Source organism: Scedosporium apiospermum (genome assembly GCF_000732125.1).
Source record: "Scedosporium apiospermum strain IHEM 14462 chromosome Unknown SEQ_SAPIO_0022, whole genome shotgun sequence".
NCBI lineage: Eukaryota > Fungi > Ascomycota > Sordariomycetes > Microascales > Microascaceae > Scedosporium > Scedosporium apiospermum.
This window is the reverse complement of record NW_015971723.1, coordinates 1,090,732-1,104,709: the sequence shown is the minus strand read 5'-3', so window position 1 is coordinate 1,104,709 and position 13,978 is coordinate 1,090,732. Positions and strand designations below refer to the sequence as shown.

General features: G+C 49.1%; 3 protein-coding genes across 3 annotated transcripts; 2 read left to right on the top strand and 1 right to left on the bottom strand.

The window, feature by feature from the left end:
- Positions 1–776: 776 nt before the first annotated feature.
- Positions 777–3,199, bottom strand: SAPIO_CDS0581 (uncharacterized protein; the record flags this gene model as incomplete). The annotated part of the gene is made up of 4 exons (XM_016783325.1): positions 777–1,035; positions 1,556–2,690; positions 2,789–3,071; positions 3,143–3,199. 4 exons carry the CDS (start codon positions 3,197–3,199, stop codon positions 777–779), a joined length of 1,734 nt encoding a protein of 577 aa, XP_016646525.1.
- Positions 3,200–3,929: 730 nt separating this feature from the next.
- SAPIO_CDS0580 (uncharacterized protein) lies at positions 3,930–7,731 on the top strand (the record flags this gene model as incomplete). The annotated part of the gene is made up of 9 exons (XM_016783324.1): positions 3,930–3,932; positions 3,992–4,122; positions 4,178–4,472; positions 4,527–5,012; positions 5,066–6,160; positions 6,216–6,415; positions 7,124–7,244; positions 7,332–7,656; positions 7,718–7,731. 9 exons carry the CDS (start codon positions 3,930–3,932, stop codon positions 7,729–7,731), a joined length of 2,670 nt encoding a protein of 889 aa, XP_016646524.1.
- A 2,635-nt stretch (positions 7,732–10,366) lies between these two features.
- Positions 10,367–13,675, top strand: SAPIO_CDS0579 (putative glycosyltransferase family 41 protein; the record flags this gene model as incomplete). Its single annotated transcript, XM_016783323.1, has 3 exons — positions 10,367–11,940; positions 12,369–12,899; positions 13,114–13,675. The coding sequence occupies 3 exons, from the start codon at positions 10,367–10,369 to the stop codon at positions 13,673–13,675; spliced, it is 2,667 nt and encodes an 888-aa protein (XP_016646523.1).
- Between the last annotated feature and the right edge of the window lie 303 nt (positions 13,676–13,978).

Here is a 13,978-nt window from a genome sequence, read left to right as displayed (position 1 = left end):
TTATATTATTATATATAAAAGTAAATATTCCTATACTTACTTACTAAGAAAAAAGTAATAATCTTATTTTCTTAATAGCTTACTTATTTAATTAAAAAATCTAATATATAATTTTACTAGTAGTAATATATTTAATATATAAGTAATTACTAGCTTTATAAGTAATCTATTAATAGATATTATTTTTAAAGTAAGTAAGCTATACTTTTTTACTTTTATAATTATAAGCTATTATTTATATTTAATAATTAGGTAGTATATTAAAAGTTATAATACTATACTATTTTATCTTATTACTTTTTAAATTTTTATAAAAAATTAATTATATAAAACTTTTTTCTTTTTATTTTAGCTTTTTTTTTAAAAAAAAACTCTTTTATATATAATTTTAATATAATAATTAAATTTATATAATTATTTTTTCTTTTAATTTTTTTATTTTTTAAAGTCTTAATAATTTAATAATTATTATTTTATTATTTATTTATTTATTAAAATTTAAAATTTAATATTAATATTTATATTATTTAAAATAGTTTTTTATATTAAATTTATAATAATTTTAATTTATATATTTTCTTTTAAAACTTTTATTTATTATAAAAATATATTATTAAAGTACGTCTCTCTCCGCAACTTTACGGCTGGTACTATCCAGGCGGTCGCCACAGGGAGGCTTGAGAGTCCGATTTCGCCGCCCATAAGAATACTAGTGCTGTGCTGTGTTGTGCCGTGCTATGTAAAAGAAGACGTAAAGAAATATATCTACTCACCAACTAATTGGAGCCGCCCCAGCCGCCGAGGTTGCGCTGCAACGCCTCGAGCGCTACACGCTCTGCGTTTTGGCGGAAAACGGCCCGCCACACCCCCTCCTCTGCTTTCGCAAGCGCCTCGCGGGCACGGGCTCGGGCCTCCTTAGCGTCGGCAACGGCGTCTCCGGCCGCAAAGACCCTGTCGAGGGCGTTGGCGATGGCGAGGCGGGCGGAGGGGCCTCGGCTCGGCATTTGGTAGTTGTTGTTATTGTTGTTGTTGCTGCTGTGGTGCTGTTGGTGGTGTTGTTGTTGGTGTTGATGGTGTTGTTGGTGTTGGTGTTGATGGTGTTGTTGATGGTGTCGGTGGTGGTGTTGATGTTTTGTTGAGAAGAGAGAAGACTGCGAAGAGGGGTATTTTTAAGGATGTCTGTTGACTTCTACATCTAGAAGGTGCGCCGACTGTTACCTTCTTCGCCGCCATAGGGACCGAGACGATTCATCCAATGCTACCCGTTTGCAACTGATCCATTTGATCACTTGTCGTCAGGATAGTGCAAAAGCGTCAAGAGTGTGCCAATCATAGCCAGTAAACCCGATGTGATATGCTTTAATAAACATTAAGCTGTAGTCAAGGTATCTTGGTAGGGTTGACGGAGATGTCGTTGCGATGAGCAGTGTATACTTCGCCTTTACAACAGTCGGAGATAGCTACATAATATGGGTTGAATTGTGTCCTGGGATCGTGAGCTCTTCAAAGAAGGCTGCCTTGTATTGAAATTTAATTTACTAATAACAGATCTCACCGTCGTGGCATTCCTCGACCTCTACTTCTTAACGCCCTCTGTGCGGCGCCTGGTGGTAATGCCTTTGGTGGTCCTTGTGGCGCCTGGCTCTCCTCATTCCGAATGGTCTCATCCACGCTAAGGATAAGGCATGCCGCTTCCGTCGCCGCCTGAATAGCATTAATCTTCACAAGCGCGGGCTCCCAGACAAACTTCGTCATCATATCAGCGACACCTTCATTGTCGAAGTCGACGCCCGCCCAGATGTTTCCACGAGCATGCTCAACACGGAGCTTGTTAAGGATATCTGTCGCATCAAAACCGGCATTGTCGCAGAGTTGGCGGGGAATGACTTCAAGGGCCTTCGCAAAAGACTTGATGATTGGTTGTTGTTTATCCAGGATCTTGTTGTCGGCAAATTGGTGTAGGTACGCGGATATCTCCATCTCGACGGCGCCACCCCCTGCGACGATGTACTTATTTTGAATTGCTCGTTTAACGATCATGATCGCATCGTGAAGGGAGCGTTCCACTTCAGCTATGAACTGCTCGGCTCCACCTCGGAGGACAAGAGTGCAGGTCTTGGCTTCAGGACAGTCCTCGAAGAAGTTGAAGCGCTCACCGCCAATCTGGCGTTCCTCAAAGAAACCACATGTTCCCAGGTGCTCAGGCAGAATATCTGAGCAGGTTGACTGAACTGTCGCACCCGTTGCCTCCACGATGCGTTCCATATCCTCAGAAGCAACTCGACCGGCACAGAAAATATCGCGGTCGGCGAAGTACTGAGTGGCCAGGTCACCGATTGGCAGCTTACTGAGGACGACCTTGGCCCCTGTTTTATAAAGTGCCTCAAGTTTCTTAAAAATAATCTGCCATTCCGCATCGACAATGGCTTGATATTCAGAAATTTGTTCGACCCTAACCTCGGCATTGTCCTTCTCCGCCTTGAGCTCCAGCTCGACATTGAGACACACGATCTTAGGCTTCTTGAAGGACTTGGGCTGTTGCTCGAAGCCGGCATAGGAGAAAGTCTTCTTGAAGGCAACCCCATTGACAAATTGAGAGTCTGTGAGTGAACCGCCGGGTATCTTCTTTATGCCGATTAGTTTTTCATTCAGGTCGTCTTGATCGAGTGACAGTATTGCCTCAACCACCACTAGTTATCTGGTTAGTATTTTTTTCTTGCCAGGGCTATTTCCTTCGAGGGAGATATACTCTTCGTAAAAAAATGGGAGTTGCGTTTGATAAGTTTACTAGTCATGGCGGTAGCTGCAAGCTTTGCTAGTGTCTCCTTCTTGTTGGCACCACTGGTCGGCACGGCGATCTCTTTGATTTTATTGACGGCGAGGGCGGACGTTCTTCGTATGGCTTTAGTGATGAGCCGGGAGCTGACGTTTTGCTCGACATGTTCCTTCATTTCTTTCAGGATCTCACCGGCCAAAACCACTACCGATGTTGTTCCATCGCCAACCTCCGCATCCTGGGAGCGAGCGATGTCGATGAGGATTCGGGCGGCCGGGTGAACAATGTCTAGCATCTAGAGTGTAGATAATTGCTTAGTACACGACACCTGTTGATCCTGAGCTGGTTTCTTGCGTCACTACAAACCTTCATCACTGTGGCACCATCATTGGTGATGGTTTGCTTGCCATTTTCATCCACCATTAGAAGGTCTCCACCATACGGCCCGAGGGTTGGTTTTATTGTTGCTTGGACGGCTGCACAGGCATTTATATTTGACAAAATCTGCCCTTTGCCTTGGGAGGAGTCAGTCCCTGGAAAGTGGTGAGCACCTGTTAGCTAGCAACCTTTGACGAGGAAAGGGGGGTTGGAGGGGTAGCAACCTTCTTTGAGGACGATAATCGTCGGGGCGTGGCCTCCGAACGACATATTCGCTAAGGTATTGAACGTATTGCGGTCGAGATTGGAAATGAGAAGGTTGAATGATTGTCGGGGATGGGTTTTGCGATCTGTTTATTGATAAATACATACCAAGCGGGGATGCAAAAAAAATAATGTACGAAATATAACCAGAAACCTTCCCCCCCCCAAGCTCTTTCGCTGCTCTTAGGCTTCCATAGTGGGGTGCGGTGCTTAATAAGCCCCAACCTTCATGAGCTGTACCTTTGGCATGAGCAACTTGGCCTTTAGCAAATACCAGAGAGAGAGCGTATCATACATATCAAGCTAGGCTCTGTCCGCCATAAAACACCAACCTCGGACTTTACGACCTCACCGCATTACCCTTTCCCACCTAACATCCAAAGTACCGTTCACCTCTGCAATTATATCTAGTGCCCCCTCTATGGATTTCGAAGCGCTGAAAGAACAATGGAGCGAAGTGGAGGACCGGGATGGTGTCCGGCTCAGTTGGAATGTCTTCCCTAGTTCTCGGATGGTATGCTCTCTCTTGTTCCTTTTCTTCATAGCAGCCGACTAACTAATTAATTGTAAAAGGAGGCATCTCGTCTTGTGGTTCCTATTGGTGCCCTCTATACGCCGTTGAAGGAAAAACCGGACACACCACTCCTCCAGTTCGAACCGGTGACCTGCAAACAACCATGCCGCGCAATTTTGAACCCGTTCTGGTGAGTGATTCGACGGAGATTATGTATCTGCTTCTGCTAACTAACTTCGTTGAAGCCAAGTCGATGTTCGCGCGCGACTTTGGATCTGCCCTTTTTGCCTCTCGAGAAATCCTCTGCCGCCCCATTACAAGGACATTACTGCAAATGCAATCCCACCCGAACTACACAATTCGAACACAACCATTGAATATCGGCTTTCAAGACCTGCGCCGGCACCTCCAATCTTTCTCTATGTCGTTGATACTTGCCAAGAAGAGGATAGCCTGGTGGCACTCAAGGAGTCTTTGGTGATGAGCCTTAGTCTCTTGCCGGAGAACGCCCTCGTTGGATTGATCACCTTCGGCACTATGGTATGGCACTTCCCAACTGTCTTGATACTGCTCATGAACTAACTCTGCTACTAGACTCAAGTGCACGAAATCGGCTATACGGAATGCGCTAAGTCATATGTGTTTCGCGGCAGCAAAGACTACCCTGCGAAACAAGTTCAAGAGATGCTGGGTCTCCTCTCCCCTACCTTGCGCCCAGGCATCCCGCAACAGCAGCAACAAGGCCGTCCGTTGATGCCGACAGGGCCTGCGTCCAGGTTTCTTCTACCTGTCCAACAGTGCGAATTCCAGCTCACGAAGGCCCTCGAGCAACTGCAAAAGGACCCCTGGCCTGTTGCTGGAGATCGAAGAAGCCTCAGATGCACAGGTGTGGCTCTCAGTGTCGCTGTTGGTCTTCTAGAATCTTCATTTCAAAATGCAGGTGGACGGATAATGCTTTTCGCCGGCGGGCCTGCCACCGAAGGCCCTGGGATGGTTGTTGGCCCCGAGCTCAGAGAGCCAATCCGCTCGCATCACGATATTGATCGCGATAACGTAAAATATTACAAGAAGGCACTCAAGGTAACGTCTAGACTGGCACCGTGCCTGCGATAGACCACTAACCTGTGGACAAGTTCTATGATAATCTCGCGAAGCGGACGGCACATAACGGGCACATTATTGACATCTTCGCCGGGTGCCTTGACCAAGTTGGCTTGCTCGAAATGAAGGGATTGTGCAACTCCACCGGGGGCCATATGATCCTCACTGACAGCTTTACATCCTCCATGTTTAAGCAGTCGTTCGTTCGTGTTTTCGAGAAGGACGGCGATGAGAACCTTCTCATGGGATTCAACGCGGTCCTCGAGGTCCTAACCACGAAAGAGCTCAAAGTGACAGGCCTTATAGGGCACGCTGTCTCCCTTAATAAGAAGTCATCATCTGTGGGTGAAACGGAATGCGGCATCGGAAACACCTGTGCATGGAAGATGTGCGGCATTGACCCTAGTTCAAGCTATGGCGTGTACTTCGAAGTTGCGAACCAAGGCCCTGCCGGCCACCAGCAAGCGCAGCAGGCGGCGATGATTCAATTCCTCACCTATTACCAGCATTCTTCTGGGCAATTCCACTTACGAGTCACCACCATAAGCAGGAAACTCAGTGGCCCAGCTGGCGACCCTGCCATTGCGCACTCTTTCGATCAGGAAGCGGCTGCTGTGTTGATGTCTCGGATAGCTGTCTTCAAAGCCGAAGTGGACGACGGGCCAGACGTACTTCGATGGGTCGACAGGATGCTGATACGGCTGTGTTCACGATTTGCTGATTATCGAAAGGATGACCCAACTTCCTTCCGACTTGAGAAAAATTTCACTCTCTACCCCCAGTTTATGTTCCACCTACGTCGGAGTCAATTCCTGCAAGTGTTTAACAATTCCCCCGATGAGACGGCATTTTATAGACATGTCCTGAACCATGAGGATGTCAATAACTCGCTTGTCATGATTCAACCAACCTTGGACTCATATACCTTCGAGCAAGACGGAGGCCGCCCTGTCCTTCTCGATTCGACATCCATCCAACCAACGCATATTCTCCTCCTGGATACCTTCTTCCACATCCTAATTTTCCATGGAGAAACGATCGCAGAATGGCGCAAGGCTGGGTATCAGGACCAAGAGGGTTATGAGAACTTCGCCGCCTTGTTAGAGCAGCCGAAGGAGGACGCTCGGGTGCGTAAAGTTCCTATCATACAAAGCATTGACCAGCGTAACTAACATTAGTTAGGACCTTATTACGGATCGATTTCCCCTGCCCCGGTTTATTGTGTGTGACGCCGGCGGGTCCCAAGCGAGGTTTTTGCTCTCAAAACTCAACCCCTCGACGACACATACGTCGGGAGCTTATGGTGGAGTCGGTGCACAGAATGCGCAGACCATTTTCACAGATGATGTATCCCTCCAGACATTCATGGAGCATTTGATGAAGTAAGTTGCCCGCGCCGTTGATCTGTTAAGTCCGTAGCTAACGAACCGTGAAGGCTTGCTGTCAGTGGCACTAACTAGGAGGTCGGTTGAAACTGGGACTGGGACTGGGACTGGGATATGGGCACCGCGACCGTGACCAGGACCTCGGGGCCTTCGTCGAAGTATTCCACAGCTAGAGGCAATGCTGAATACCAATCTCAAGTAAATGAGTTCGTTAAGATTGAACGTGCAGCTCCTGACACCTTTTCCCTGCACTTGTAAGCATTGATTGGTTGGGTCAGGATGGCTCTCTCTCGCAATGCCACACTTTTCAGACTACAATGTACTTCGTACACTCGAAAACCAAGCCCGCTCCTCCCTTGATGAATAAGCAATTACTGCCCTCTCATTGGCTACCTTTCTTTTCGCACCCCCACCTAGAAAAGAACCTGTTAAGGTAGGGCTTTTTTTCCACGGTTGGTGCAAACACATCATCCCGCACATTTCTGAAAATACATCCACACTTCTCTTTCGATCGAACCCAAGAAGAGAGCCAGGGAAATCAGAGAAAATGCGTAAGTTATTGCCTCGAATTGTTGTTTTAACATTATAGACCAGATCGCTCACATCACGACTATCTAGCTCCCAAGTTCGATCCCAATGAGGTCAAGGTCATGTCCGTCAAAAACCAGTCATTTGAATTGTGTTCCCTACTGACCAGCTTTCCAGCTACCTCCTCGCGACTGGAGGTGAGGTAGGCGCCTCTTCTGCCCTAGCACCTAAAATCGGACCTCTCGGTTTGTCGCCTAAGAAGATCGGTGAAGATATCGCCAAAGCGACCGGGGATTGGGTATGGCCTTAACTTGCGAGCCGGTTGAGATGCGGCTTTTGATTTCCAGCCTTGATACTCGAACTAATCGGACATGTCCTCCTATAGAAAGGTCTACGTGTCACCGTGAAACTTACGATCCAAAACCGCCAAGCACAAGTTTCCGTCGTTCCCACTGCCTCCTCGTTGATCATCCGAGCGCTCAAGGAACCCCCCCGCGACCGCAAGAAGGAAAAGAACATTAAGCACAACAAGTCAGTCAGCCTCGATGAGATAATTGAGATCGCGCGCACAATGCGGCATAAATCTTTCTCGAAGGAGCTTAAGGGAACGGTAAAGGAGATCCTTGGCACGGCGTTCAGTGTCGGATGCCAGGTGGATGGAAAGAGCCCTAAGGCTGTCAGCGATGCCATCGAGGCAGGCGAGATAGACAGTGAGTCCTCCCGTCTTTTCTCCACGATTCTAGAACAAGCCAAATCTAATAAGTCGTTTAGTTCCCGACGAGTAGTCTATCAAAACACACATTTTAGATTTGATGTGGTCTGGAGTTTGAGGACAGGCTTAAAAACAATTATTTTCGAGATCAATTACAATAAGGGTCATGGACTTGAATCATGGTTCGGGTTCCTTTGGTGTGTTATCGGATCGGACTGCACCCTTACCTACACTCTGGAATACGCCGCAGACAATGGTCTATTTCAATTTTGGTAATAGGGGAGAGAAACCAGTAGGACAGGCCCTTTACTCACCCTATACCCTTGTACACTACTGTGTACGGCCCGTGGGTTATGGGGTCCATATCCGTGGGCTACAGGCGATAAGCCAACATCCAGTCTCTTATCACACGGGTTCCATCTGGCAACTTTCATCCAACTTGGGCGAGCAGCCTGGTTGTTCCTCTAAACCAAACTGGCGAGAGGTGATCTTGTTTACTCTCTGATCCCTACCGCCGGTCCTCTTCGTCTCCTCGTTGCTGGGCATGAGTGTGAAAAACAAAAAGAAAGAAATATGTCCTGGCGTTAAGAAGTACACTAGTCCGTCATTGTGAAGCGTCTTTCGTATCAATGCTGCAATGGGAATGATTTGTCGGCTGCTGGTACAATTTCCCTGGGTTGTGACCGTGTGCTCGTGCGGCTGCGGGGCAACTTGATCCGACATAGAAATCGCCCAAAGAGCGCAATATTTGAACTCTTCAATTATGCCAAGTACCTACACAACACTGTAATCGGCAACTGTTATTCTGATTGGAGTTTAATTACGAAGTACCTTAGACACGAATACCCACGCGTGCACCAAACACTCAGCAATCCTGCTGCTGACAACCTCGCGGATAAACCCCCTCTCAGCCTTGATATTGATCTCCTCGATTACGAACTTATCGTTGTACCAACCTCACGAAAGGACCGATGAATACTACGGGATAGTCAGGAACGAGAAGGTCTACTCTAGCCTCCGTCTTTATCCTGTTTTTGCTCTTGACTAGGGCAACTCCTGTGAAATCTCCAATAGCCCCCAATGCCTGGACGATTCTACATCGGCCATGCTCTCCATAGTGGGCGATGACAGGATCGCTTCGTTGATATATGATCGGCCCTGATTCGGTCTTCCTTTTCAAGTATTTCGTTATTCGCAGCAATGCAACCTCGAATAATTCACCAAAGCCTAGAGGCCCCGCCCGCGCCCTTCCCACAAAGCATCGGGAGACCGGACCCGTCTGCATTTGGGATTCACGGGCATATTCCCCTTCCGCCAGAGACACGGCCGTCGCTACGGCGATCTGTTCACAGACCTGAAGCCACCCAGGTTTCGAATCACAGGATTGGTGATTCGAAACGCTGGTCCATACCTGGGACTTTGGAGGGTAGAGTCGAACTGCCAGAACATCAGCTCCGGCGGAAAACACCTAAGGGCACTATAGACGACGGCTACGATGGATCTCCAGCGCGGATGATTCCAGGGCAGCCGCCATTCAAGCAAGTGATAGTGCCCCGAATTTCTCCTTGGCCAGCCACCATAACCGAGATCGAAAACACGGCGAAACTAGATTGCCGGCCTACAAGGGATGCGCCAATACCGGTGCTCCATCATTTCCGGTTGGAAGGCCAGCAAGGTCTTGTCTATGGTCAGAAGACAGCCCATATACCGCAGGCAGGCTATGTACCACAACCTGCCCTTCCCCCACGGGAGTATCAGCATATTTCACCATCAAATACGACTACGATGGCTCAAACTCTCTCGCTCGAGGGGGCACTGCTTGGAGGGGCGAACTGTCCCATCCCTGTGAACGACCCTCGGCCCTATGAAGGCCAGTCCAGGAACATATCTCTTCACGCCACTCTACAGAGCCATGCTCAGAGATCATCTGTGTCGACGTGTGAGCACACAGGATCTAATTTTCACCACTCTAACAATGTCCCTTTCCGATCGACTCACCTGAAGCTCGCGTCCCTTTCTTTAGAGGCCTCGGCAGGCGGCATGCAGTATAAAGAACCTCCAAGATCTAACCAGCATCGATTCCAACAGAAAGTCCTGATGCAGGCCCACGCTGTATATTTGGAGGTCGCCTCACATCAAAATAGTCGATACAGTCATTTTGGAAAGCCCTCCAATCGTAGCGGTAGTCTGCCGAGAGGTTTCGTTCATCCACACCTGCCCCCAAGTCTCCCTAGCTCCGGAGGAGTACACCATTTATCAGGCCACCATCAACCCTCCCCCTTTATGAAGAGAACAGCACCAGGCGTGCATTCAACGCATGCGGAGAACTACGGCTCGTTGCTTTATGAGAAACCACGCGGTCACCCTCTCCTCCCGAATCTAACACCAAATACCCCGCTAGCTACTCCACAGCATCCTGGGAGCATACCCCATCCGATGGCTGGACAAGAAACTCAGTCATTGACCTCAGCTGCTCGGGGATGCGTGGAGATGCTCCACCATCTATGCGAGCAGAGCAACTGGTCGTGGGTTGATGGCATCCTTCTCGGAGGTTGCTTGCATTACGGGATCGAGGATTATGGGCGTGCTTTGGAGTGGTTCTCTAGAGTTATTAAAATAGACCCCAGGTACTTTCGCCATTCCCCAAGGGTTGTCGATATATATCTCATCATCTAACACAAGCCAGCAATATTGAGGCTCTGCTGAACATGGCGGCTAGCCTTTACAGTCTCAACAGGCAGGCCGAGGCAGAAAAGTATTGGCTAGCGGTAATTCGCATTCGGCCTCAGTGCCTAGAAGCCGTTGAGCACTTGGTAGGCCTTCTGTATAAAAGAAGGAGCAAGGAAGCTGTTGATATCATCCAGTACATCCAACAGGCGCTCGTTATTCCCCGACCTGCGTCCTCGAATGGGCTCTCCGTCATGGACGGGCACTTCGAGTTTCCGGATGTGCCGAACACGGAGTTCTCGGGATGGACTAGTGAAGCACTATTATCTCCCGGGATTTGTTGCCATGAGTCTGGCGGATTCGGCTCAAGTGGTTATTCAATCCCTGGCAGTGACAACGGTAGAATGCTCGCCCTCATTCACGCAAAGGGTACAATGCTTTACAGCCTCAAGGATGTTGGGGGGGCGGCCGAGGCATTTGAAGAAGCCGTCCTCATCAGCACGGATCGGAGGATAAGCTGTATCAATCATCTCGTGCGGAAAATCCAATACGTTCTAACGCCGGACGCCCTTAAGTCCGGGGAGTTGACAACGGGGACTCTCGATGGCACTCCCTTGCTCCTTCCCCCTCACCGAGCTCGCCACACTGCGCAATTGGTATTCCCAGCATCCGGCGAGCTACCTGGGCTTCGCTACGTACCTGAGGGCAGTCCCAGAAAGGCCGCCATTCAAACCACCAGCAACTCACTTCTCTCCTTGGCGAAGATTTTTCAGGATGCTATGTCCACTGGGACATCTTCTATTGGGCGCATCCAACATGTTTTCGGTGTCGGGGATATCCTTGCACTCTACTACTTGTCATTGTCCCTGCAAGAAAGTCCGTCCACGGCCAATAATGTTGGAATTCTTTTGGCAAGTGTTCAACAAGCGTCCAGCCCTTACCCGCGCGAAGTTTTCGAGGCTCACCACCACCCTCACATACCTGGAATTGTGCCAGGGAGCGGACTGTCGCTTGCATTGGCTTACTACAATTACGGACTGGGCATCGACCCTAAGCATGTTCACCTACACACGAATCTTGGGAGCCTGCTCAAGGACATCGGTCAGCTTGATCTTGCCATTCAGATGTATGAGCAAGCGGTGGCCTGCGATGGCACCTTTGATATCGCCCTAACCAATCTCGCCAATGCAGTTAAAGATCGAGGGAGAATAGGCGACGCCATCATGTACTACAAGCGTGCAGTTGGGGCCAATCCCGACTTTGCTGAAGCTGTGTGTGGTCTCGCTTCGGCACTTAATTCCGTATGCGACTGGAGAGGCCGTGGCGGTGTGCTCCTGGTTGGGGGGAAGTATGATCGTTGGCATGTCGATGAAGAGGGCATGCTTCATGATGCCCTTGACCAGGGACAAGGAACCGGCCTTACGAATCGGGTTGTGTCGATTGTCCGGCGACAACTAGACGACTCTGCTAGCTGGGGCTGTGGGGTCATTCAGGATGACATCATTTCCATGATTGAGACACAAATGAACGTCCTCACGCGCGATGCTGAGGGCCTAACGTTTGAAGTTCGCTCCGAGCTGCGGAAATGGTCAAGAAACCCCTGGGAAGGCACGCGGTTGGTCCGACTCATTGAACGAATCACGCGATCCATGCTATGGCTCTGGTATCATGACAGACATATACTCGGATCCGAGTCTCCCGCTGGTTACCCCCGGCCTCGTCTCCCGTCCACATTAACTGTTCCGGCCGCACCAACTGTATTACCTTTTCATACTTTCACATGCCCCTTGACGGCAAGAGAGATTCGCATGATTTCTCAGCGGAATGCAATAAGGATATCCTGCTCCACGCTGAGGTCTTCCTGGATACCGACCTCAGTTTATCCGCCTCCATGTCCCCCAAATCCACACCTTAATGTTGGCTACGTCTCGTCGGACTTCAACAATCACCCCCTAGCGCATCTGTAGGAGCTCTTCTGGCCATACGGTCTCCTCTAGGCAGCTTAAATGCCCAGTTAGATCCTTGCTAATCTAGTTCTTTTAGGATGCAATCAGTATTCGGCTTGCATAACCGTTCGAGGGTGAAGGCATTCTGTTACGCCAGCACGCCAAGCGACAATTCCATCCACAGGCAAAAGATTGAGCGCGAGGCTCCCGTATTTCGCGACGTAAACGGCTGGTCCGCTGATAAACTCGTTCAACAAATCGTCCAAGATGGTGTTCACATACTAGTCAATCTGAATGGGTACACCAGAGGAGCTCGAAACGAAATCTTCGCTGCACGTCCGGCACCAATACAGATGTCATTCATGGGCTTCGCTGGAACCCTCGGGGCCGAATGGTGCGATTACATCCTCGCGGATGAGACCGCCATACCTCTGGAAACTCTGAGGCCTTGGCGTAGTAATAGAGACCCAGTAGACATCTTCCGAGACCACAACGAGGATGAGGGCGGCAATTGGGTCTATTCTGAAAACATTATTTTCTGCAAGGACACCTTCTTCTGCTGTGATCATGCACAGTCCTCCGACACCCATTCCAGAGCAATGACATGGGAAGACGAACAGCGCCGAAGGTGGAAAATGCGACAGATGTTATTTCCCAGCCTACCCGATGATGCCATTATCCTCGGAAATTTCAATCAGCTTTATAAGGTAGGTGATGTTGTACCCTAACCAAGTGGTTATCGTGTTCCTATCCTCACGTTCTAGATAGGTGGACCCAACCACATTCCGGTCATGGCTCAGAATCTTGTCCCATGTGCCAAGGGCAATTCTCTGGCTCCTTAGATTCCCTGAGCTCGGCGAGAGCCACTTGAGGCGGACGGCAACAGCATGGGCAGGTGCGCATGTTGCGAGTCGGATCGTCTTTACCGATGTTGCCCCTAAAGATCAGCACATTTCTCGCGCTCGGGTCTGCGACTTATTCCTTGATACCCCTGAATGTAACGCCCACACGACAGCTGCCGATATTCTATGGTCTAGTACGCCCTTGCTTACGCTGCCCCGATATCCTTACAAGATGTGCTCGCGTATGGCTGCATCCATCCTCAGGGGCGCTCTGCCTAAGACGGACGACGGTGCGCAGATAGCACGTGAGCTAATCGCAGACAGCGACGAAGATTATGAGAAGAAGGCAATCACACTTGCAAGAGGGCTGACCTATAGAATGAGCACCGACGGTCATGGCATTGGGCACGGAAGATTAGCTGAGATTCGGCAGGTCCTTTACCAGCACCGATGGACATGTCCACTTTTTAACACCAGGAGATGGGTAGTGCAACTGGAGCGCGCATATGAAGAAGCCTGGCGGAGATGGGTGTCGGGTGAAGCCGGTGACATCTATCTGTAGCGGGTCGGATCTCAAGCCTTTATTCGATACTACACAGGACTTTGGACAATGCTTTACATGATGCTGGCTCGTCTTGTCCACGAAATCTCCACATCCTGAACTCGGTGCCACAGGAATTTAGACTCGACCTGTGTGGCACGGTCGCGCTTCGATGCGCCTCCTCTAACTGAATCTCTTTTAACCCGAGTGACTATTAATCGTACAAAGCTTTCAAACTCCTCTGATAAAATGCTGTAAACGAAGTTGAAAAGAGACAAGAAAAGGAGGAGAGAATGAAAAGAAAAAGAGGTCTCGTAAGAGGAA